This window comes from Mesocricetus auratus, unplaced genomic scaffold (genome assembly GCF_017639785.1).
Source record: "Mesocricetus auratus isolate SY011 unplaced genomic scaffold, BCM_Maur_2.0 Super-Scaffold_100691, whole genome shotgun sequence".
NCBI lineage: Eukaryota > Metazoa > Chordata > Mammalia > Rodentia > Cricetidae > Mesocricetus > Mesocricetus auratus.
This window is the reverse complement of record NW_024429267.1, coordinates 16,956,986-16,983,249: the sequence shown is the minus strand read 5'-3', so window position 1 is coordinate 16,983,249 and position 26,264 is coordinate 16,956,986. Positions and strand designations below refer to the sequence as shown.

General features: G+C 42.1%; 1 protein-coding gene across 1 annotated transcript in view; it reads left to right on the top strand.

Moving 5' to 3' along the window:
- Lrrc1 (leucine rich repeat containing 1) overlaps positions 1 to 26,264 on the top strand; it is a 120,024-nt gene that overhangs the window by 21,274 nt on the left and 72,486 nt on the right. The window contains exon 2 of the mRNA XM_005073715.4: positions 25,383 to 25,500. Within this exon, the coding sequence (XP_005073772.1) occupies positions 25,383 to 25,500 (118 nt within the window). The remainder of the gene's footprint in view (positions 1 to 25,382; positions 25,501 to 26,264) is intronic.

Below are 26,264 nucleotides of genomic sequence, written 5' to 3'. Positions count from 1 at the left end.
GCTGGTCTCGAACTCACAGTGATCCGCCTGTCTCTGCCTCCCGAATGCTGGGATTAAAGGCGTGCGCCACCAACACCCGGCTTCCATTCTGTTTCTAAACATCCCCTTAGGTACATGTCTCGCCTTACCATATTCCGTACTTGTGCTCCTAGCAAGGAGGAAAGGAGAGATGTCTTCTAGGGGGGTTGGGGAAGGGCTTGAAAAACAGTATTTTATTACCTCTCTTCTTCTAAGTGTCTGTTACAGACCTCTGGGGAGTTAAACTGCTCTTAGCAGAACCCTGGGTCTTTTACTCCTAGATTGTGGAGGCCCTTTGGCCTATGTAAAGGAATGGGAAACTCTGTTCTGCAGACCAAAGAGGTGGAAAGCCAGGTGGAGAGAAAAGGGGGTGAAGCCATGAGTGTGCCACCGTCCCCAGCTCCCAAACCTTCCATCCTTTCCCCTAGAGATTTCCTAGTTTGCTTGTTAGGCTGTGGTGTCCTGTCTCACCACAACCTTTTTCCATGCCATGTGGCAAACTAAGTGAGGTATGTCAGCCAGGGGGCACGAGCACCATCACTCGAGAGATAACACTTTACTCAATGCAGCCTTTAGAAGGTGCGTGTTGTGAAACTGTCATCAGGGCATGGGATGGCCATTGTCATCCAGAAATCAGCCACCACGATTACCTTCAGGAAACCACACACAGCCGAGCCCTTTAGCACACCCTCATAGAGGGTGGGTTGGGGGAGGGTCGTCAGTCGCACCCCATCTCTGCCCTCACCTGTCTTTAATCCTGTTTGTGCTGCTTGTGGTTTTGGGTGGGTGGGTGAGGAGCTATAGTCTGCAGGAGGTGGATCGTTGACTGGGGGTGGGCCTCTGGTAGTTCCTGAGTGGTCATTTGTCTTGGAAGAAGGGGCTTCTTGGTGAATCACCTGCCAGATACTCACTGGCTCACCAAACTGGAGTTGAATAGCATCTTATCACGTGTGTTGGGACCCTGTCTGGGGTGAGCAGGCACTCTGTGCAGGTCCTCGGGGAAAGAAATGAAGCATCGAGTACCAGACTGTTGGATGTAGGGTGACTTTATAGTTTTAGTTAATATGTGTAGTTCTGGCACATGATTCTTGGACTCAAATTACCCGCATAGTTAAAACCTTCCTGCAGTCTTTTTATGAACGTTGCCTTTAGGGCATTCTCTATGACGATACTGAATTTTAGGGTTTTGGGTCTCAGGGCAAGGCTCTGCATTTCTTGGGACTAAATCTATTTTAGTTAGATTAGTGCATGGGTGTAAAACACAGTGCAGTCAACTCTAAGAGCCCCTCCCCCCACATCTGATTTTATGCAACTTACTCTTTAGTTTCAGGGACCTAAAATTGCCGGTGTTCCTGTGATGGAATGGAAAGAAAGGAGGGGCTAGAGGCTGCTCCCCATAACTCTTAGGATGCCACTCAGCAAGTACTTCTCCTTTCGAGCTCCCATTCTCGTACTGTTTCCCTGGAATAAAATGGAGTGCTCTCTGTGTCCCAGGCTGGCTGTGCAGCCATGATGAGCTAGTATAAAGGCAACGGCAAGAGCCTTTCCCAGGGTGGACACACTTCTTAGCAGCTCCTACTATGGAAAGCACGGCCTCCTCCCCCAGCCCCAGGGTCTTCTGACAGGCAGGCAAGGCTGTCAATCAATCAGTATTTTCAAGTGGATGTTGCTTGTCCAACTAGTTTGATTTTCCACCCCTCATTTTATTTCCCAACCCGCGTTTCTCTATTTTGTCTAGACTACCACGAGAAGGCGTTCTTCACACATTACTGAATTGCAGGTGCTTCAGTGAAAGGCACAGGGCATTATTTGCTGTAATGGAAAAAGTGCATTCTGGCTGGGCAGTGGTGGCGCACGCCTTTAATTCCAGCACTCAGGAGGCAGAGGCAGGTGAATCTCTGTGAGTTCAAGACCAGCTGGTCTACAAGAGCTAGTTCCAGGACAGGCTCCAAAGCTACACAGAGAAACTCTGTCTCAAAAAACAAAAAAACAAAAACAAACAAGCAAACAAACAGAAAAGTGCATTCTGAAGTCACATGTAGTAGAGTTGTAACTTGCCAGAGCTATTCATAAGTAAGTGAAGTAGATGCCAGCAGGGAAAATAACAAAACAGCACACAGAGCTGTCAGGCACCATGGGCTCTGCTTGCTTGTACCCTGTAGTGCCAGCCATCTAGAACCATCTCTCTGTGTCTTCTCCCTCTGGGTATTAGAGCCTATTCCCTCTATCAATTCCCTCTATCAATTCCCTCTATCAATTCCCTCTATCAATTCCCTCTATCAATTCCCTCTATCAATTCCCTCTATCAATTCCCTCTATCAATTCCCTCTATCAATTCCCTCTATCATCAATTCCCTCTATCAATTCCCTCTATCAATTCCCTCTATCAATTCCCTCTATCAATTCCCTCTATCATTTCTTTTTTTCTTTCCTTTTTTTTTGCTTTTTGTTTTTTTTTTCGAGACAGGGTTTCTCTGTGCCTTTGGAGGCTGTCCTGGAACTCACTCTGTAGACCAGGCTGACCTCGAACTCACAGAGATCCGCCTGCCTCTGCCTCCCGAGTGCTGGGATTAAAGGCGTGCGCCACCAACGCCCGGCCTCCCTCTATCATTTCAGAGGGCACACGAGAGCCAGTCACCCAGCTCTCTTTGAACAGTTGAAAGCAAACGTCACTTCCTTTACTCCATGCTTGTTGTAGTGTGCAGCGTTGGCTCTCCATGGGCTTTCTTTGCAGAGCGGCATTTGCACCAGCTTGACTGCCCTGTGGGTCCTGTGCCTACCTCGGATCCCAAGTAATTTGCCTGACTCTCTCTGCTTGTTGTCTAAGGACAAAGCCACAAGTAGTTTTCTGGGCCTTTCCATAGGCATTTTGCTTTTATTGGCTACTTCTTCCACAAAAGGTAAATTATAGTTTATTTCTGCACTAGACAAATATAATTCAGGTTGAACCATTGTTATGTATTCGTTGTCACTTATTTTTTTTCTTAACTTTTGACATTAAGTAAAACAGGACATTTTGAGGGGCCCTAAAAATACTGTGGACCCTTGTTACTGTGTCTCCTACACATTATGACCGTGTCTCCTGGCTCAGGGACTTAGTGTGAGTTATGATGGTGCTTCTTATTTATCCTGGAAATATGTCATGGTCTCGACTATGTGAGTCCTCGTGCACTTCCTTCTCTGTTTTGCTAGTTTGAGATAAGGTCTCATGCAGCCATGGCTGATATGGAATTCTCTATGTAGTTCCTCGTTTCCTGAACTTACACCAATTCTCCTGCCTCTGTCTTTGGAGGACTGGGATTGTAGGCTTGAGTCTCCCACCACACCTGGCCTTGCTTGTTCTTGTTCTTTCTACTGTCCTTCCAGGTTATTGTTCTGTTTAGACGGTAGAACGCTGCACTATAAAAGGCAGTAAGGGATGTTTCAGCAGAGCTACATTGTGAAGTTGGCTTTGGGAGGATGCGATGGTTAGTTAGTACTTTTCTTTGTAACACTTGACTTTCATCCTTTTTTCACTTACTTTGTAATAGAAGATTAACTTGTTTCTGCTTTTTAAGTGGCACCAGTAAGGAGTCTTTCAGTGCTGATTTTGAAATAAAGTTTGTCAGAGAGAATGTCATGACCACACCGATCATTTGTGGAGAGGCCACATCTCTCTGTTCTCACCCTCTCTGCATATGATTCCATATGATTCCAGGTGCTCTGAAGGGTACAGAGCCTTGGTGATAAGAACAGAGCAGTGAGGGGAATCTGAGGTGCTGAGGGGAGGGTATAGAGATAGCAAAGGCTCACATGCTTGGGAGAGCAAGGAGCACACTTTAAACTTGACCCTTCACTCTTCAGACAAATGGGCAGCTCTAAAATAAAGGTGCATAAGAAGCCAGAGGAAGGCATTTAGTGACTTGCACACCGAGAGTGGATGATATCGAGAGAGGTAAGATGCAGTTTACTCTGTCAGAGTTGTAGCACTCTAAGCCAGGAAGATACCTTTAGTGTCTGAAAACCAGGAAGGTTGTTGGCATCCCCACTGTCTTCACAAGCCAGGGCTGGGAGCAGTGAAAACATGTGTTGCTTGCTAATGGTTGCTGGGAAGGGCAAGCTTCCAGGACTCAGATTGCCACTGGGCAGGAGGCCAGTTCCTAGTAGACTCATGGGCTGTGAAGTGGTTGGTTCACATTTTAGCTGTGGTTCACTCAGGGTTACCTGACAAATGGCCATCTCGTCTGTCACTGGCAAAGTATTGAAATCTCACTGAACATAACTAAATTCTCTGTTTCCCCCAACTTCGTCCCCATAGAACATGCTCCTTTAGGATGTGAGGAAGAGCAGCTGAACATTGAACCCATTCTCATGGAATTTTGCAGACTTTTAACTTACATGCTTAGTTTTTGGGAGATGCAGGTCTTGCCCTCACGTGAGGAAGACTGAACTCAGTTAGGTGCAAGGCTTTCCTTGTGCTAGAACAGGCCAGAAGGACAAAGACTGCCATGATGCTGTCCTGATTATTTGAGTACAGCCATCACCAGTATACATGTTAGCATTACCAAGTTGACACAGCCCAGTGTCACCTGAGAAGGGGGAATTACATCAGTCAGATTGGCCTGTGGGAGACTGTCTGTGGGGTTGTTTTGATTATTAATTGATGCAGGAGGGCAGCACCATTCCTAGGCAGGTAATCCTGGGATATAAAAAAGCCAGCTAGACATGAGCCAGATAGCAGGGTTTCTCTATAGTTTCTGTTGCACTTCTTTGGTTGTGGGTGAGTTCTTGTCCTGACTTCTCTCATGATGAATTGTTACCTGAGACTTGTAAACACAACAGAGCCATTCCTCACTGGGTTGCTTTTGGTTAGGGTATTGTCATAGCAACAGGAAGGAGACAGGGCAGTTTGTTCTACTGTGTTGCTGTGACAAAACACTGACAAAAAGCAGCCAAGGAGAAGAAAGGATTTATTTCATCTTATGTCTGTCACTGAAGGAAGCTGGCAGGATCTCAAGACTGTGTCACATTGTTGACAATCAAGACTAACCAGGACAATACACAAATGGCCAGGCACTTGAATGCATTTCCAAAGCATAAACGTTTTTTTAGCAGAATGGATTACGTATGTCCAAAATGTCGCTGAGTTCATCCAATGCATTTGTAGATGACAGTGTCAAAAGGTTGGACACCCATCAAAGCTTTTCAGTATTCTTGATCCTTATTGTGACTCCAGGGTTGATAGTGAGTCTAGCCTGCCTGTGTCTGAGGTATTTGAGGTATCTATCATAGCCTTCATGTGGGCCTGCCATGTAATTCCCACGTAATACTGTCCTCATCTGTGAGACTTTTAAAAGTAAGTTTCTATCAGCATGGAAAAGTTTGATAGAAGTCAGTTATATTTCTACATTTGAGAATTCTTTGTATAACAAAGTGGTGGTACATACCTGTAATTTCAGGCCTCTGGAGCTGAAGCAGGTGAATTGTAAGCTTGATACTTTTTTACAATCCTCAAGAGCATTTCTATGATTTTTGCTATCTTACTTGACCATTGCTTCCTTCACATTCTTTTTACACACCAGGGGCTGTGCCGTACATTGTGTTGTGCTTGCATTTTGTCATATGATTCCAGATAATCTATAGATTTCCTTGTTGCTTCTTGTAAATGCTGTATTTATATGCTAGTCAATTATAGGCCAAAGTGCATATCACCCAGTGTTTCTGTAAATTACCTTGGCAGATTTTGAATGTGAGACAGAAGCTATGCCTAGATATTGAACTTGAAAACCCTAGGGTCATTAAGGAACTTTCAAGACCAGTTGCACATTTGATTCTACAGTTCTCTGAGAAAACTATACCCGGTTGTTATTAGGCCTACTTCTTGCATAGACCTCACAGCATTCCCAAGGACTCTGCTATATTTTAATCCAACGTATAGGGGACTGTATGCTTTCACTTTCTTGGTGTTGGACTGTATCAAGCAAGTCTAATTGTTTTCTCATGGCAGGTCTTCAGATATTCTGAGCCATGACCGGACATGCAGTTACTTGACTCCCATTCACTTGACTGCCATTTGCTGCTTCAGGGGGCGTGACCAAACTCATCACTAGGCTTGTAGTCTGATTACTCTGTAGTGTGTTCCTGTGTCCTGTGTTTTCCTCATTGTTGCCTGTTAACCACACATGGTGAATTGCTTGGCACTGTCCTTTAAAGTTCCCAAGATTTGCTACCTCTTAAGAGTTAATGGAGCATGTAAGAGGTCAGATCCCTAAGTCCTTGTGTAGAGCCTGCATTAAAGGTGGGCACAAGGATCCATATTCCTAACATGATCAGATCAGAATGTCAAGACTGGTAGACTTGACTCTCTCTCTTCTGGCACAAAGCTGCTGCCTTCTCCCATTTTTCTGACCAGGGAATGGGAGTATATGTGAGCCAAATGTCCTGAACCTGAACTTAAACACATGTGTTTTAATAGATAGTGGTCAGATAGTGTCATTCTGCCTTGTTGGACAGCTGGGCCTTGGGTACCTATTGGCAAGTAGAGGTATGGTAGGTATTCTGAGACACACTATGACCTATTTAGTTTACTCCTTATTTCAACTTGGGGGAGGATTTCCACCTGTTAAAGAAGCAGAGAGCTAAAGAAACATCTTTTGTTTTGCCCAGACAATTGCGTAAAGCTTCAGAGAAGTGGTATGTGGAGAGTTGGTAGCTGGAGAAAGGTGTTGGAAACAATAAAGTCATAACTGATGGCAATTGGTTCATTAGCATAGGAACACAGGGTGCTGGATTTTGTGGGCGTGGGAACTGAAGTTAGAAAAAGGCACCAGGGCAGAGTTGGAGAGAACATTGGACATGCAGCAGAAGCTGGCTGAGGTGTGGCTCTGGCACTTTGCGTCTGCCAATCAGTGTGTAGTAACCGATGGCTTCCAGGGTGCAATGTTGGTGGTTTAAGAGCCCACACTTTGTAAGCTCTCACAACCCACTAATGTTAACGATGTTCTTAGCATGTGCCAGGGTTCCTTGAGTTCCTACCTTGTCCTGTGATGAGTGGTGAAGCTTGGAGAAGACATGTTTCTATTGTGTTAGGGGCGGGTGGACTTACTTCAGCAGGTCTACTTGAAGTTGTACTCACACTTCATAGGGTTCCTGAGCATATAGAAATGCATTCTGGATCCCTGGCTCTGACTTATAAAAACAAAACAAACAAATGAAGAAAAAACAACCAGTGCATAATTTACCTTGCCAGTGTTCTTTTTTTTTATAATTAGATTGCAGTCTACAGAGAGAGAGAGAGAGAGAGACAGAGAGAGACAGAGAGAGAGACAGAGAGAGACAGAGAGACGGAGAGAGAGAGAGAGACAGAGAGAGAGAGATTGAGATCTAGCTGTACTTCATTGCCATCTCAGGTACCCAAGGTTGCTGACAGATCTTTAGGCGGAAGAGTCCTTTCTCAGGGTAACACCCCTCTGGGTCTGAGACAAGCAGCCTACCACTCAAGGGGCCAGCCTAGCCAGAGTGGTGACAGTCTCTTAAAACATGGCTTTTCTCTAGTACAGCCTCCCAGCTCCGGTCCTGTCCCCACTCCTTTTGTGTCTGCCTTAGGGATACTGGTCACTCGTTTTGCTGGCCTTGCTCTGAGCTTTCCCGTCCTCTTTCCAGCCCTTTGGTCTGTATTTTAGCTCACCTTTGCTTTGCTTTTGTTGGTTTGATTAGTGTGAAACACACTTTTGGATTTTCTTGCTGTGTTTGGCTAGAGCCTGAGTGCCTGATGGATTATGGATTACTGAACTTACATTTGAGATCTACTCTTTGAGACCATGCAACATTTGATCCTAGTGGTCTGTTGATTTCCCTGTAGCACATCTTTGTGAGTGTGGTCCTTCTCTGCTTTTGTAAATGAAAATGAAAATTAAAAAAATGCATCATCACCATTGCTGTTTAGAACATAGTTGCATCTTGAGAGTATGCTCCAGAGGTAGCAAGATGGATGGATCAGAGTTCTTACATTTGAGAAGATGTTGTAACTCAGATACAAAGAAGGATCTGGTTTATAATACCCACAAGCAGTTATTATAGTATAACATAATATACATTTCTCATATGGAACTACTGCTCTAGATATGTTACCAGTATTCACTCACATAATGGCCACCTCAGTAAAGACAGACACCATGATTGCTCATTTTCACCAAAGAAGAAACCAGTGTTAAGGAAGCTAAGCTGCTTGCCTGAGTTCACACAGCCAGCCAGTTAATTAGGGAACCCTAGAGACTTTGGACTCCATAGCACACTTTGCTCCGTCATTGCTGGTAGATGGGTGTGGCATTTGAATGTATCTCATTAGTGATTCACCTGTGTAGCCTGGCTTTGGCAGACACCTTTTCTGTGCTTCACTTACTTTTGTAGAATCAAGGCAGTGGCTTAGGTCAGACTGTTTTTTAGCTTAAATGCAATTGTGTGTGTAGAAGCCTTACCTAATAATCTGGCACATTAGGACTATTTTTCACTGTGGTGGTGCAAGCCTTTAATCCCAGCACTCCTGAGGTAGAGGCAGGCATATGAGTTCAAAGCTAGCCTGGTCTTCAGAGCCAGTTCTAGGACTGCTAGGACCACAGAGAGAAAAGGATTGTTTCTCATTATTTTAGAGTTGTTTTTTGTGAAAAACAAACAAATAAATAAATAAATAGATAAATAAAGCGGTGTTATAAGGTTTTTTGAAAGTAGGGTTTCAGAAGCACTCTCTTAATGATACATTTGAATTTCAAATTCCCTTAACTCCTACATATGATAAAAATCTTGCTTGAAAGAAATTTGGACATCTTGGGCTCTAGAAGGTGTTTTCCTTGGATTTCCAGAGACAGAGAAGTCAGGAAATAAGGACCATGTCTCCCTATTACTCCCAGTGGTCCTGATGATAGGTCTAACAAACCAGGACATAGTAGCCTTGCTTCCTTATTTTGTACAAATCTGGGTGAAGAAACTGACTGTCAACTTAGAGTAAGACCCTGGGAAATTTGAGCAGAGAAGTCATGGAGACCATGACTCAGCTCAGAAAATTGCCAGGGACCTTCAGGAGGGTTTGTCACACCTGCTGGACACCTGGGAGTTCTTTCATGTTTCCTGGAGGTACAGGTACCAAGGATGCTCTCCCACACTTCACTCTGGACTTACGTTTGGGAATATCTTACACTACCGCTCATTTTACACACGTGTGCTTATATGTGTGTAGGTGCCCAATATGAGTGTGTGTGCACCTGTATAGAGACCAGAGGTTGATGTGTTCCTTAACTAACTTTCTTACAAATTTCAGGTAGAGTGTCTCACTTGAACTCACAGCTCACCAGTTTGACTAGTCTGGCTAGCTAGCTTTCCCTGCAGATCCCCCATGTCTGAGTGCTGGGACTACTTGTGGACTGCCACATCTACCAGGTTAAAGTTTATGTGGGCTGTTGGGGACCCAGACTCCATCCTTACCCTTGCACAGCAGGAGGCCCTTTACCTGCTCATTCACTCCTGAAGGCTTCTATCCTCTTTCCCTCCCTCCCTCCCTCCCTTCCTCCCTCCCTCCCTCCCCGAATTTTCTTTTTGAGTGCATGTCACAGAGGTTTCTGACTAGAGCTTCTGAGTTGATGTGCTGAGTTTGGCTCTTACTGACTAATGTTTAGAGCAACCAGCTGGCCAGCAAATGCAAGAAACACAGCCAGAAGGAGCTTCAAGAGCTTGGTGACTGGAAGAACTGTAGCCCTCATTTATGTAGTAGGCTAGCTCAGTGTGTGGCCTCAGGCAGTCGTCCATTAAACTTGCATGGTTTTGTATTGGTCGATATCAAGAGTGTTTTGTCTCTTACCCAGGTTGCTAGTAAATAGTAGAAAATACAGTTCACAGATTGTTAAAAAGAACATCTTTTAACTGGGTGCCTCCAGAGGCTTCCTGTTCTCTTCATGCAGAGAGCAGATTTAGGGCTTGAGCAGTTAATCAGATGAAAGTGCAGACTGGGGGAGTTGAACAGACTCTTGCATTCTGGGGCTGCTCTTGGGCCTCAAACAGTGGGGTGATTCAGTTGGTTCTCACTTAGGCCCGGGTCTGTGTCTCTTCATCTGGATCAGTGTTAGAATTTGATATTTTGTTCAGTGTGTGACGCTATACCGTAGTGGTCAGTGTGAAATCTGTTTGGGTTTTGCATTGTTGAGTTGCTAGGGGATACTCTGAGCTTTTCCATTATGCTGTTTAATTCACTGTTGGTCAACTAGTGGAAGTATTATTCATTTAGTCAATGTGAGAAATTTAAATATAGGAGCATTTATTTTGAAGGTACAGGCTACCCCTTCAGGAGCTACAGAAACTTTGGAATATAAACATGTGTGGATAGAGAGGAACCCTTATATTAAGATGAGAGAATTTAAATCTTAAATTGTAATTATAAAAATGTATTATAGCCAATGTGTATTTAGACTAACTTAGGAAATGTTCAAGAAGTTCAACCTATTTCCATTATAAAATTTCACGGTGATTATAATTAGATAATTATATTTCCGAGTGTCTGAAATCTAGTTAGAGCCTCGCAGTCTGAATGCAGGGCATTGCACAGTTAATTCAGTTCACATTGCTTGTTCGTGAGTCCCATGGAGTCCTGTGGGACTCTGGGCTGTGTGTCTCTGGTGACCGGGTTAGTTTTCAGTGTTTGATGTCTTCTGCTGCACGAAGAATCCCCTCTCTCTTGTGGCAAGATCTTGGAGCAGACTTTCTAAAATAAGTGCAGTGACATCATGGCTACCAGCACAAAGCTTGCTGGGCTTTGTGGTTTAAGAGAGGAATCCGTGGCTTCGATGTGTTGTTTTATAAATCATGTTATCTATTCTCCGTCTCCTTCAGGATTTCTTGATAATGGTTTAAAAATGTGTTCTTCTACATTATTACTGAAAATATAAAATAAAGACTTGTCCATGTAATTATTCATTGAAAGTGTAATTGAATTTTGCCTTGAAAGTGACTGGCTTGTAACCTGTAAGCTGAGCTTAAGTGTCAAGGCACCGTATTATTTATGGAGTCTTCCAGTTCTTGTTTGTTTTCTAGAAAAGCCAAACCTGGTTTGGGATGGTATCAGTTTATTGCGTCAGAAGACGAGAAACCCCTTAGCAGTGAGTGGTGGAGCTTGGGGAACCCTGTACATTACATACATTACAGGGTGAACACTCATTATGTTGCCGTGGTAGGTTCTCTCTTTGCTGAGCCCTCTGCTCCATAGCCATGGTGACTCTAGGAAGGTAGGAAGGTTGGTGTTTTACTGAGAAAGTTGACAAGAACCTTCCTGATGCAGCCTCTCTGCATCCATTCCTAGTGGATGCCTCGTGGGAACCTATGCTCATATTTTTTGTTTGTTTGTTTTTCGAGACAGGGTTTCCCTATTGTTTTGGAGGCTGTCCTGGAACTCGCTTTATAGACCAAGCTGGCCTCGAACTCACAGAGATCTGCTTGCCTCTGCCCCCCTCTGCTGGGATTAAAGGTGGCACCACCAACGCCCGGCTTATGCTCATATTGTTAATGGCATGGTTGACAATAAAACAGTATGCCTTTAACCCCCCCTGCAGAAGTATAACAAATGTAGTTTATTATAATTGGAGATTCCTAATATCCATTCTTTAAGAATGCTTTGTTAAGTTTATTTGTGTGTGTGTATGTAAAAGATTTTGTGTGCATATGCATGTGTGAGCCACATTGTGGTTTTGTTGAGGACAGCTTGTGGGAGTTGGTTCCTTCTTTTCATCATGTGGTTCCTGGGGACCAAGTTCAGATCACCATCCTTTGTGCCAAGTGCTTTTACCCACTAAGCCATCTCAATGATCCTCATTCTTTCTTAGCAAAATGTTCCTTATTTATTATGATTTTTCCACTTACTACCTTATATATTAGCTACTCTTCCACGTGTCTTAAGTAATCTTCTAGATTTCCTTAGGAGTCAGGGTTCCTAGTTTGAACATCTTCTCTTCAAACTGACTCCTTTACTTTCTTCCTTGCTATACTACAGTATGTAACAAAAGCAACTTAATGTAGAAAGTATGTATTGCTGCTTATAGCTCCAGAGTGCATCACTGGAGGGAAAGTGATGATGGCATGAGCTGGAGGTAGCTAGTTCTATGATGTCTCTAATCAGGAAGCAGAAAGTGATAACTACCTGTGCTTAACACACTTTCTCATTTGTATTTGGTCTGAGACTCCGGAACACAAAATACCACCCTTATTTAGAGTAGGTCTTTTTATATTTAATCAAAAAAACCTCTAAGAAGAAAATCTAAAACAGTTACTTATAATGCTAGAAACAGTGGCATATGCCTTATCCCAGCACTCAGGAAGACAGAAGCAGATAGATCTCTGTGTGCTAGAGGCCAGTGTGACTTACATAGTGAGTTCTAGGCCATTCCAGGCTATATAATGAGATTGTCTCAAACGAAAACAAAACGATCCCTCAGAGACATGTCATCTGCTTCAAGCTCCTGCCATCAGTTTCCTCCCATCATGGACTGGACTCTAAAACTAGGAGCCATAACAAGCACCTTCTTCCTGAAGTTGCTCTCATCGCATCTTTTGCGCAGTAGTAAACAAAGAAGGCAGTTTAGAAGAAGAGACGGCCAAACAAGAAGGATCCAGGACTTGACAGAAGGCAGGTGGGAGCCATGCACTGGGTTTCCCTGGTGGTGATGCTTCCCACCAAGTTAGCAATGAAGATAGCCACCACAATGACACCCAGACACATCACTTTTGGTCCATTACCTTCCACCTTTTGCCCTCATAGACTCAGGACCATCTCACAATGCAAAATACATTCAGTCCAAATTCAAAAGTCTGCATGGTGCTTAGTAGTTTCAGTACTGCTTTAGCAGCCCAAAGTCCGAGTCTCAGCTGAGACTGAATGCAGTCCCCCTTGTTTCTTTAAAGAGGATCTGTAGCCCTGGGTGACCTAGAACTTGCTATGTAGATCAAGCTGGCCTTGAACTCACAGAGATCTGCCTGCTTCTAGCTCCTGAGTTCTGGGATTAAAGACCTGTGCCACTATGATCAACTTGAAGACATTCACTTAACTGTGGCCTCCTGTCATCTGAAAACAAGTTACATGCTTCTAATACACACTGGCATAGAATAAACATTCCCATTCCTAAAGGGAAGAGTTGGGGAGGGGCATAGCAAAGAATGATGGGAACAGAGCAAGACTGAAATGCAACAGAGAAAACACCTGCCCTGCATGTCTGGCATCTGGGGCTCATGGTGGAGTCCAATGGGCTCCAGGAGACTTGGGTAGTCCTGTGCCTTGCACTTGATCCACCTGAAGTACAGTCTCTTAGGTTGATTGTACTCTGTGCCTGCAGCTCTCTCCTGGGGATGTGGCATGATTCTGGCACCTCCAGCATCCTGAGGTCTCCATTGCAATTTAGGCTTTACATTCGTAGCTTCATTTGGTAGTCTCCATGGGGGAGTCTCTTTATAAGGACTCACACCTTGCCACTTACTCTGTCTGGCTTTAGCTGTTCTGAAACACTGGCCTCTATGATCCCTTCAGTCCTGTATCTTTCATGCCTGCAACACCATCATAATGTAGACAATATGACCAACTTCTGCCACCTGCTTGAGATGGAGCCAGTGCAGCTCTGGAGGTATATCTTTAATGGCTCTGATCTCTTGTGGTTCCAGCTGCTTTGTTCCCTGCACTCTCCCCTCTGACCCCCTGATGCCTGCTTCTCTGCTTCTCCTTTCTCCTCGCTTTTTCCCTTCCTGTCACTGTGGACCTGCTTCAGCACTGCTTGATTGTTCCCCTCCCCTCCTCTCCCCTCCCCTCTCTGAGACTGAAGACACAATCAGGGAACCCATATGGGTCTGACACAGATCCTTTGCATTTATATGCAAAACACACATTGTTTAACTTAGAGTTTTTGTGGGACTCCTAAGAGTAGAAGGAGAGTGTCTCTGCCTCCTTTGCCTGCTCTTGGGACCCCTTTCCTCCTACCCAGTTGCCTCATCCAGCCTTGACATAAAAGTTTGTGCCTATTCTTATTACATTTTGTTATGCCATGATCAGTTGATATCCCTAGGAGTCTGTTCTTTTCTGAAGGGAAATGGAGGTACAGGAGATCTGGGTAAAGAGGGTGTGTGGGGGAACTAGGTGGAGTGGCAGGAAGGGAAACTGCATTTGGGATGTACTGTATGAAAGAAGAATAAATAAAACGAAAAGAGGAAAAGTCATCAAATCTCATTACAGAAGGTTGTGAGCCATCATGTGGTTGCTGGGAATTGAACTCAGGACCTCTGGAAGGGCAGCCAGTGCTCTTAACCTCTGAGCCATCTTTTCAGCTCATGCTTTAAATTTTCTTTTGCCAAACAAGTTAGTTCATTACCTTTAAATTCAGCCTCAACATGAAACCTTAACAGTTTAGTCTGAAAAATGAAACAGTATCTAAACACCTATGTAGGATTGTCAGCCAAGTTTAATAAATTGTTGTATGTTTTTCTTTTATCCCATGCTGGCCTTGAACTGATTGGGCAACTGAGTATGACTTTGAACTTCTGCCTTCTATCCTCCCAGTGTGGGAATGTGGACTTGTGTCATCACACTCAAGTTTATAGGGCTTTAGACATTAAGCCAGAGCTTCTTGCATGCTAGGCAAATACTCACTAGGAAGCCACATCCCTACCTCCTTGGATTCCATTTTTACACGTAAATTATTTACATATTTACCTTTTCAATTACCACTGTTTACAATATGAAGGAAAAAAAGTGGGACGTTGGTATACTTTTGTAATCCTATTTCAAGGCCATACTGGGCTAAAAGTAAGACTTTGTCTCAAAAAACGCTAAATAGACTAACAAAAAAGCAAAGGAAAACAACAAAAGAGAGAAACTGGAGGAAAAAGCAACACTATACACAATGCCTCTTTGATTTTCTGTGATACAAAGCATCAGTATAGAAGTTGAACGCCTTAAATCATTCGGTTTAACTTTTTCTCTCAATAGATTTATTCTTTTGTCCTCCTCCCATATTTATATTGCACATTTCAGAAAAACAAGGTTTATAATACATATGTATGTATATATGCATATATACACATACCCATAATTTTACTTTGTTTCCCCCTGTCCTTGGAGTGCATATATGTATCATATTATCAAGTATTTTCCAGATGCGTGAGTTTCATCACTTGCATCTGGGTTTACTTCTCCCCTGATGCTAATGCTTTGGCTGATAGTGTTGTCTTAGTTGATCTTTCCTGGACAGTGCTGTTCTGCTTAGCCCCTGTCACTCCTGTCACTTCTCCGTGGGCACCAGCCATCTTGGTCTTCCCATGTCAACAGCTTATTCAGGTTCCCAGTAAAGCAGTACTGTCTTAATGTCTTCTTAATTAAGAATTCTTCTGACAGCTGACCTGAGCAAATGGGAGCTCACTGACTCCAGACTGGCAGCTGGGGAGCCTATATAAGACTGAACTAAGCCCCCCTGAATGTGGGTGAGAGTTGAGAGGGGGGCTTGGGTAGTCTATGATGCTGCTGGCAGTGGAACCAGTATTTATCCCTAGTGCATGAACTGACTGTTTGGGGCCCATTCCCTATGGAAGGATCCCTTCCTCAGTCTAGATACAGAGGGGAGGGCTTAGGTCCTGCCCCAAATGGTGTAACAGACTTTGATGATTCCCCATGGGAGGCCTCACCCTCTCTGAGGAGTGGATGGGGAGTGGGATGGTGAGTCGGTGGGAGGAATGGGGGAGCAGGAGGGAGAGGAAGCTGGGATTGGTATGTAAAATAAGATTGTTTTAAAAATAAAATAAAAATATAAAAAAGTTTCTTCTGTCTAAGTGATTGATTGCAATGATACTGTCAACTGTCCACATCTCCGATCAAGCACAAAGAACAGAGCATTCCTGGCTTCAGGATTTTCAATGTGATTTATTCCTGAGCTTTTTCAACAATGGTGGGGAAACCTTGGGCATTTATATATTTATTAAACACATTGATGGTGAAAGAGTAATGGGGCATGGAAGTATCATGAGAATATTTCAATATGTCAGCAAATGAGAGGATAAAATTATCAACGGGGCTAAAATCCCAAAAGATTGGAGACCTATTTTGAGCAGAATAAATGCAGCCCCTTTGTTACAAATGCCCAAGTGCACACCTGCCAGCACTCGGCAGGGAGCAGATTTGTCTGCTTGAAATTGGCTCACTGAGATTTTAGGACCATGGAAAGAAATGAACGAACAGTTTTTTCTTTGTTGCACAAAGGCTTCCTGTGCAACTAGAACACAAACCCTTAAATATTATATTTTAGTTCAGTAATCTGACCTCTGAACAAATAAATAAATTGGCAAGTAAAATAGTTTTCCAATTATAGAGGAAATAGTTTTAGTAAGGGATGGAGCTCTTTTGTTTCATTTTGTATTTATTAACTGTAATAAATTCCCTATTCTAGAACATTTGGATATGAGTTTTCATCTTGTGAGTCAGCATTCCAAATTCTCTTGTTATAAGTTGACTGTTTATAATTGTGTAAGACTATGGGATACAAAATAATGCTATTTTTGAATATGGTGTAGAACAATTAAATCAATATAGTTGTATCCATCACCTCAAATCATTTAGAATGTGCTGAGAACATTGGAAAGTTACTCTTAGTTATTTCAAAATGCATGATACGCAGTTCTATTAACAATGCTGTGCAGTAGGAGAAGGTGGGGGATACTGTGTGAGTTTATGTGCCTGGGCCTGTGAGTACAACTGATGCTGGAAGAGGGTATTCAGTGACCTCTGTCACTTTCTAACTGTTCTTGTTTAAATTAGAAACAAGGTTGCTTCACATGTCAATTCCAGGTCCTTCTCCATTTCCCTCTCTCCTTCTGTGCCCTCCCCCCAACCCCCCAATATCCCCTCACTTCCCCAGGGAGGGTGAGGCCCTCCATGGGGGTGTCCATAGTCTGTCATTTCATCCAGGACAGGGCCTAGGCCCTCCCCCAAGAGTTCAGGGTGAGAGTGCACTAACTGTTCTTTTAAAGCACATTTTTCTCTGAACCCAAGGCTGGAATTTTCTTGGTAAGACTGGAAGGCAGCAACTGCAGCAATCCTGCTGCCTCTGTCCTCTCCAGAACTGCAGTTGTTATGTGTGCTTAAAATGATTGGCTTACTGCATGGGTGCTGGGATCCAGAATCTGGAGCAAGCACTCTGACCTCCTAGGCCATCTTTCCAGCACCCAGTAGTTGAGCATTTACTAAACCCCCTTAAAATTCATATTCTGGATGTTGAGATGCAGATATTTAGTTCTCTGCTTAGCTCACCTGGGTCTGTAGAGTGTAGTCTTCTTTGCCAGTCGCCTGGGCCCTGCCGCACTGTCTGAACCCCCAAATAACACACAGGACACTATATTAATTATAAAGCTGTGGCCGTTTGTTTTTGGTTTCTTACTGGCTATCTCTGACTTAAGTATTTAACCCATAATTGCTAATCTAAGTATTTCTCTTACCAGAGAAAAGGGTCCGGACCTCTTACTCCTCTGGCGGTCTATATTTTGTCTAACTCACTTTCCCAGAATCCTCCTTGACTCCTAGTCCCATCTATCTTGCTTCCCTATTGGCCAACAGTGCTTTATTCAACAACTAATAAGAGACAGATTTACAGAATGACATCTCCCATCATGGGTCTTTTATTATTCTGTAAAGTATTTTTCCTTCATGTCTATTATAAACTTTCTTGTTATTATGAAACCTTTTATTCAGCTACTTTTTCTTTTTAATTTTTGTTAGAAAAGTTACTACTCTATGATTGACGTGCATTACCCAGTTTTAATACATGTTCTCCTGTAATGGATCTGAACTTTCTACCAGTTACTTTGTGAGTGTGGGGGGAGTATGGGAGGAATGAAGATCTGCAAGATAGAAGAGGCTTCATCCTCCTTCCCCTTGGCCTCTCCCACCTTTACCCTCCCGGTCTCTCTTCTGTAGGTTAGTGCCCTCTCATCTGAAGCCCTCTGCTTTCCCCAAGGCCTTTGTCATCCTCCTTCAAGACACGGTGGGACACTTGGGGCTAGACCTTAAAATCTGTCATATTTTATTGGTCAGGTCAAGGCATAATCACTTTCTTCTCATGGTCCCTCTCTATTTTCATAGCCCCCACACTAATGCACATGCACACATTTGTGCATATATACATATTCTTAAAGGAGCCCACCTATGAGAGAAAACGTGCATCTGACTTTCTGAGTCTGGCTCATTTCACTCAGCATGCTGATCTCCATTTCCATCCACTTTCCTGCAAATGTTTTTCTTCATAGCAGGATAAAATTTCATTTTGTGTTTTTGCACATCACGTTTTCTTTATCCATCGATCTATTGAAGGACATCTAGATTGGTTCTGTTTTTCTTAGCATCAATGAACAAGGATGTGCACCTGTGTCTAGGCTACATTGACTTACAGTTCGTTGGTTGTAAAACCACGAATGGTATAGCTAGGTCTCATGATAGTTCCTAGTTTTCATTCTTTGAGGACCCTCCAGTGTTGATTTCCACATTTGCGTTCCTACCATCAGTCACTAAATGGTTTTCTTTTACTACATTCCTACCAGTATTTCTTGTCATTTGGTTTCTTGGTGATATCTTAAACCCAGTTTTTCTTTTCTTTTGATATAGGGTCTCTGATAGCATAGGCTGTCTTTAACTCTGTGTAGTCAAGAGTGACTTTAACCATCTGATCCTCTGCAACCACCACCCAGTTGCTGGGATTACAGGTCTGTGACTGGTTTATTTGGTATCAAAGGGATTCATGCATGCCAGACAAGCACTCTCCCTACTGAATGATGTCCTCATCCCCGCAGCTTTAGTTTTCATGTCCCTGATGGCTAGGCATGTTCGAATATCTTCTTGAACATTTGTTGGCCTTATGAATGTTTATTATCTTAAAAGTATTTTTTTCTTTGAGAATTTCATATGATGTATTTTGAGCATATTCACACCGTCTCCTCTCTGTGCCACATCTGGTCCTGGGCTTTTTATTTGGCAACTTATGGCTTCTAGGATGAGCATAGTCCTCTGTGTTGGTAACTTTAATTAAGCATTTTTATATGAATATATATAATATACATAAGTTTATAAAAATACTAGGTTTCCATATGGCTTTTTCAAACATCCTTGGAGTTATCCCTTATCCAACCACCTCTCTACCATATATGTCTTAGTTGAGAACTCTATTCTGTTAGTCCATTTCTTCATTGGTTGATCTTTTGATGTTTATATTTGCACTTCTTTATATATCTTAGAGGTTAATTGTCTGCCTGTGGTATGGTAGGAAGACCTTTTTACATCCTATAGGCTGTCACTTCCTCTTTGGTAGTCTCTTTGGTGGTAGTTCCTTTTGTTTGTATGGAAGCTTTTTAATTTGATGGATTCTGCCTGTCAGCTCTTGGGATTATTTCCTCTTCTGTTTGGGTCCTTCCAGAAAATCTTCATCTATTGCATTTAAGTGTAGTGTTTTACCCAGTTTTAAAATCTTCAGTTCTTAGATAAAGTCTTTGATCCAGTTTTTCAGTGTGTGTGTGTGTGTGTGTGTGTGTGTGTGTGTGTGTGTGTGTGTGTAGGATGGGAGAGATGAACCTAATTTCTTTTTTTTTTTTTCTTACAGAAAGGGCTTCTCTGTATTGCTTTGGAAGTTGTCCTGAAACTCCCTCTGTAGATCAGGCTGGCCTCAAACTCGCAGAGATCTGCCTGTCTCTGCCTCCTGAGTGCTGGGAATAATGGTGTGTGCCACCAATGCCTGGCTAATTTTATTTTTAATACACAGAAATCAAGTTTTCCTACCATCCTTATTAACAAGATTCACTTTCCCCTAATATGTTTGACACCACGGCCAAGGATTAGATGTCTGGCTGTAGTTGTGTGGGTTTATTTTTACGTTCTCTATTCTATCCCATGTCTTAGAGCTAAAACATAGGTTTTGTTCTGATAGTTCTGTATAATTTGGTATCAGGTGTGTGATACCTACAGCATTACCCTTTCTCTTTCTTGGGGTAATGTATACTTTCATATAAATTTTAGAAACTTTTTTCTTAGTTCTGGAAGAATATCATTGGAATTTTGTTAAGAATTGTGTTCTGCAAATCACTTTTGTGGGAGGTCTCTTTTGTTTCCTTCAGTATCTTAAAGTTTTCATTGTAGAATATTGGACTTTTGCCCTCTTTGTTAGACTTAGTTTTGAAGCTCTTGTGAATGAGTTTTTTTTCCTTATAATTTCTTCCTCTTCAAGTTCATTATCAGTATATAGGAGGGCTACTGGATTTTGTGTATTGATTTTGAATCCTGGCACTTTTATGAAAGTATCTTAAGAGTTTTCTGGTGGAGTAGTTAGGGTTTTTTTTTTTCTTTCTTTCTCCGGTCATCTACAAGTAGGGATGCTTTCACTGTGGCCTATCTTGTTTCTGTCTATCCCTTTTGTTTCTGTGTCTTTGATTGAAGTCTTCCAGCACTGTGTTGACTAAGACTGGTGATACTGGGCACCTTTGTCTTGTTCCTGACTTTTGTAGGAAATGCTTTTGGTTTACAATATCTGTGTAGGTAGTTGATCAAAAAGGCAGCCCGTGTTGATAAGGACGGGGTAAGGATTTTATTTAAGTTATATAAAATACAAAAAGGTAAAAGATTTTGGTCAAGGATTAGAATGCCTCCAAAATGGAAATGGGTGTCGCTGTAGCTCAGCCACAGTTTTTCAGAGGTTTGTGGCATTCTTGGCACTGTTGATCCACGTGGGAATCCATGATCGTGGTTCTTCTCTACTTTATGGAGGAATTGGGCAACTTGGGTACAACTTATGGGTGGTTGGCTGTGTAGTAACATGAAAGGGTGCAGCTCTCTAGAACTGAGATCTGTTTGCCCCTTTCTTAAATGCAGAAAAGGATTAATAGTACCAAAAGTGCAAAGACCTTGTCAGATGGAGAATGGGAACAGCATTTTGTTTTGTTGAATGGAAGGCTCAGTATCTGCTAAAAACAATAGTGGCTGTAAGAAGCCTGGTGCCGTGTAACCACCCAGGGCAGTTGGGGTTTCTCTGAATATAATTGCACAGACTGTGCTCTGCGTGGGTCAGTGAGCTGTAATCAAACATGTAGATTTGGAGAATAGTGTCGCTGTGTGTTCTGTCACATGACTGCTCAGTGCTCAGGCACCCTGCCAGAAGAGCTACACAAATTGTTCTTCCTGTGCCCTGGCTGTTCTCAGAAACAAGGCAGAAGAGTTTCTAGCTTACGAATTCTTTCTCTGACTATGTAAAGAAGCTTCAAATTTGTGAAGTAACATAGTTTGAGTGACATCTCTTCAATTGTATGAGAGAAATAGGTGATTTAGGACATTTGAACACTTGCTTACACCATCAGGCTAATGTGGGGAAGGGCTGAGGACTTACTGGGTTCCTTTTGAAATCATAGCGTACTGTGTTTTAGCAGCTAGTGTGTACCTCCCCATGTTGACTAAAGCAGCATTTGGGACAGGCTGTAGGCGAGGATGTGATCAACCTGTGGAACAAAACCCTAAATTTGTTTGCTTGTTACAATCTCTGTTAGACATGGAGATCTGTAGCCTATCGTTTTTGTTATTTGCTGCAGACCTGAGTACCCAATTTGCTTGATTTCTTGTATGCTACGTACAGACGGGCCCTGGATGCATAGGATTGGTGATGGCTTTTGTAGTGCTGCTATTACTCCTTTCTTGGAAGACAAAGTAAGCTTTTCATGCTCGAGTAAACACATTGATGTATTATGCAACTGTCAGACTCTTGGAACAATCGCCATCGGCTCAGTTATTCAAATATGTGACTCTTTTCAATGGCTTTTGTGTCTGCAGATGCTTTAGTACAACTAGTAAAAAGAGATTGTCATCCCTTAAAATAAATCTCAGCTGATGATTAAAGAAAGTTCAGGGATTAGCAACCGTTGAGCATCTTCATTATCAAATATGCCCAATTAGTAGGAGCATTTGTGCAGATTCATAGTTCAGTTAAGTAACCTGTTTTATTTTTTTAACCTTAAAAGCAGTAGTTCATGCAATACTCTTGTCACCTGACCTAACTGTTATATATTCCATCCCACTCTACTCTCTTACTGTAGTCTCTTGCCTGTAGTTAGCATGGCTTTTTACTGAGACTCTAGAACTTCATTAATTAGTTAATTAATTAATTTTAGAATTTTGTTTGTGCGATAATAACCCTTTACAAGTTCTGTTGTGTTTTTACTATTTTTATTATTTGCATAATACTGAATTATGTAACAGCTGGCTAGTCTATTTCCTTATTCACAACGTGCTTCCTAGTTTTTATTCTAACGTCATAATGTAAAGATACATTTGTGAACTCTGCTCATTTTTGCAGGTTTCAGTTGTAGTATGAGGAGTGGTGCCCAGGTGTGCATCAGTAGACTTGAAAAGTACTTTCTTTTGTGTGTTGCCCACTTGCTTTTCAAAATGCAGTGCATCTTTGGGTCATTATGTAAATACCATTTTCTTTGTTTTTAACAAATAAAAGGAGAAGGGAACTACGAAATATTAGCATTTTTATAATCAACATTTGGAGCATCCTATCATCCTAGTATAGACTTTCTCTTTTGCAAATTCATTTTCTGTCTTCAGCAATGTAATATATGCAATCATTTCACAGTTCTAATCAGTAAAGAGGAACCTGTTGCCTTCCCTGGACTTTCGCGAACCCCCAACTCTGTGCTGTTTCCATAGGTGTGTCCGTATTGCTAGGGGCTTGTTTGTTTTTCAACTAGATTATGTCGACTTTTGTAGCTCTCTACAGGTGTCTGTCAGTGGAAGTTGAAGATTTAACACTTAGTTTCTTGCCTTTCTAATATTAACATAATGATTTTACCAGTATAGATGGTATAATATTATGACTGCTACATATTCCTGCTAACCCAATCTTACATTATATTATGATTTTCTCTACTGATGCTGTCCATTCCCTGGAATTCACTGCATCCCCGCTTTCTTGTTTTGTTGTTTCCATTCCTGTTTCTGATTTATCACTAAACATGTGAAGAATTGCACGTTTCTTCTTTGTACTTTCTGCGACATCAGATAATCCCTGAGATGAGTTTTTATTCATTTTCCCCCCAAAACTCTCATCTGGGGGCCTACATATTTGGCGTTTTGTAGTCTGGTTATTTTCAGGGATTGTGGTTTAGGGATACATGGGAATCTCCTTGGGGATTTCTTTTGTCTTTCTTAGTTTTGTTGATTTGCTATCCTTAATGTCATATTGTTCTTTTAAATTTTCATTCACATTTTGCAGATTTATGGGGAAAGCACAGGAAAAGCAGATTTTTCATATTTGGGTGGGAAATTTTTTTTGTTTTTGAAAGGCAGTTTTTACTTAAGGGTAGTACCAGGTCCAGTGCCATTCTGAATTCAAGTTCCTTGTTAGTCATTTCCCCCTTTATTTCATCTTTAGAAGTTTAAAAATTCCAATTAGTTCTATATTTACTACAGAACTATTCTATTAGTTCAGTATTCCTTAATTGTGTTTTTTTTTCATTCTATTAGTTATTTTTGCAGTATTGTGATCAGAATAGCTGACAGAAACAAGGTAGGAAAGATTTATTTTGCTTATGGTTTTAGTCCTTCGTATCAGGGTAGACAGGGCAGTGGGAAGAGGTGTTACGGCAATGGCAGCTCAAGGAGGGGCCCATTCACATCATGATGTGAGAAAGTGAGGCGAACCCCAGATCTGGGCTGTGACTACCAAGTGATGGTGATACACTTGCCCAGCTGGGGTGCCAGCTACCGAAGCATCCATAAGGCCCCACCTCACAGCACTACCAGCCGGGAAACAAGTGTTTCAAACATGAGGCTGTGGGAGACAGTTCAGCTCCAAACTGCAACAGGTTTGTGTTGTCCTGATGGTGTGCCCCTGGGAACCAGAAAGCCATGTTCTGCAGTTTTCTGTGTTTGGACTCCATATTATTGGCATGGATTATTACTTGTAGAGTTCTTTAGTTTTTATTTTGTTTTGTTTTGTCATCTCTGAGTTTTTCCAAATTTCTGAGGCAGTTTGTTAACTTTTGTGGAAGCTACAATATTTTTAAATTTGCAAATGTCTTTTAAATTTAAATTTTTTGTAGGCTTTTATCTTAGGTGTCCAGAGAATCTAGACTGGGTTTAAATTAGAGATCCAGACCCTGGGGGTGTGGGTGAGATGAGCATGTGCAGAAATTGTGTATTGTTAGGGGTGAGGGACTCTAGGATGACTGGTGTCACTAGGTCTGTGCCCAGGCCTGAGGTCCTGGTTGCCCCCAGACAGGAGGGTAAGCTCTCCCTGATAGCCCTTGACTGTTTGTTTGTTTGCTTTAAAATTAGGGTTGCTGTATTATTGCCGGCAAAGCCCCCATGCTGTCACTTAATTTTTTGCCTGGCTGTGAAGGGCAAAGAAGAAAAAACAAGGACTTAACTGTTATTTAAAAATGAATTTTAGTCAATTTTCCTTCCTTTAGAGGAACTTGACTTAATTTCTTTATGGCTACTTATAGCACAGCTCTTGTCCTTCCTTCTTCTCTCTCTCCCTTCCTTCCTCCCTCCCTCCCTACACTTCCCTCCTTCCTTCCCTCCCTCCTTCTTCCCTCCCTACATCGCCTCCTCTCCCTCCCTCCCTCCCTCCCTCCCTCCCTCCCTCCCTCCCTCCCTCCCTCCCTCCCTCCCTCCCTCCCTCCCTCCCTTTTATTATTATGGTTCTGTTTTTGGCTTTAAGGATTTTGTTGCATAACTATCTGGTTTGCCTCTTGCTTTGTATGTTAGTAGTCTTCATAGGCTTATTGCATATTTCTATGTTTATGTTCATCTCTGTATAAATTTTAGTACATTATCAAAGGGTATAGGAAAAAGACTGCGTATTCATTGTGCTGCAGCCATGGGAAACCACTACAGACTTTTGATTCCTGATAAAAATGTTTTCCTACTTGCGGTACACAATGTGAGATGTGTTATGTTTAATATAAACAGGTTTTAATTAAAATTCTTCTAAAATATACTATTATGTTTACATATGTGTATTTAATATCACAGTTTTAATATTAGTTTTGATAACTAGAAGATGTGACAATCTGTTCTTATGAAGTTACATATTCATTTTCTTAAACATTTTTATTTGTAAATACTTGTATATGGATAGGAATTTACAAAAAAATTATGTCCTGAGATGTACTTTGAACACAGTTTATGCCAGTGATGACTTCATATGATCAGTCGGCTACTCAGATTAGGAAATTATCATTGGTACCATCTTTATTAGTTTTAAAAGAGAAACTGAAATGTTCTATTAGTTCAAAGAGCCATGCAAATATATATGAAACTTACTTTATATCATTTTCTCTTTCAGCAATTTTTCCAGCTAGTCAAATTACGAAAGCTTGGACTCAGTGATAATGAAATTCAGCGGCTTCCTCCAGAAATAGCCAACTTCATGCAGCTGGTGGAGCTTGACGTGTCTCGAAATGGTAAGAAGACATCCCACTTGGAATGTCCCTTTGGCTTTTTTGATGCTAGGGCCATGATTAATAAAAGCAAGTGTATAAAGGTTATTGGAAATGCCTTTTATGGTTATGGGAAAGCTATCTGCACTTTTTTTTGGTATGGAAATTAATGAGGTTTAAATTGTATGTTTTTGAGACATTTCACTTTGTAGCTCAGGCCGCTCTTGAATTTGCACATCTCCAACCTAACCCCATTGAGTCCTAGAACCCCAGGCCTGTCTCACCATGCTTGGCTAATAACACTTTAAATGGTCTGGTTAACTTCAAATATTTACCAACACTATTTTTGTAACTTTAAAAAAGCGACTTTAGTCTTCACGGACTCTCTTGGCTGGAGACCCTGTGATTTACCTGGCTCATTTTGGTTTGGTGTGGCCTTGTGCTTTGTAACTCTATCTGGCCTGGTACTCACCTGGTAGCCCAGCTGGCCTTGAAGTTGTGGCAGTCCTCTTGCCTCAGTCTCCCAAGTATTAGGGCTATAGGTGACCGTGACCAACACTCACTCATTTTACTGAGCCTGGCATTGAGAGCTGGTGGTGAATGAAGAAGTCATGCCCCAGGGAAAGGTTTAGTCTCCTGATTATAGTTTAGTGTGCTCTTCCCCAGCAGACTGACGTACTGTGAGTTGTCTTCTGTCATCTTAATTAGGCCTCTGATGTTTCTGTCCTCTTGTATTAATGTGGCTTATTTGTGAGTTTACCTTGAATTCAGGCTTTACCACTATGCAT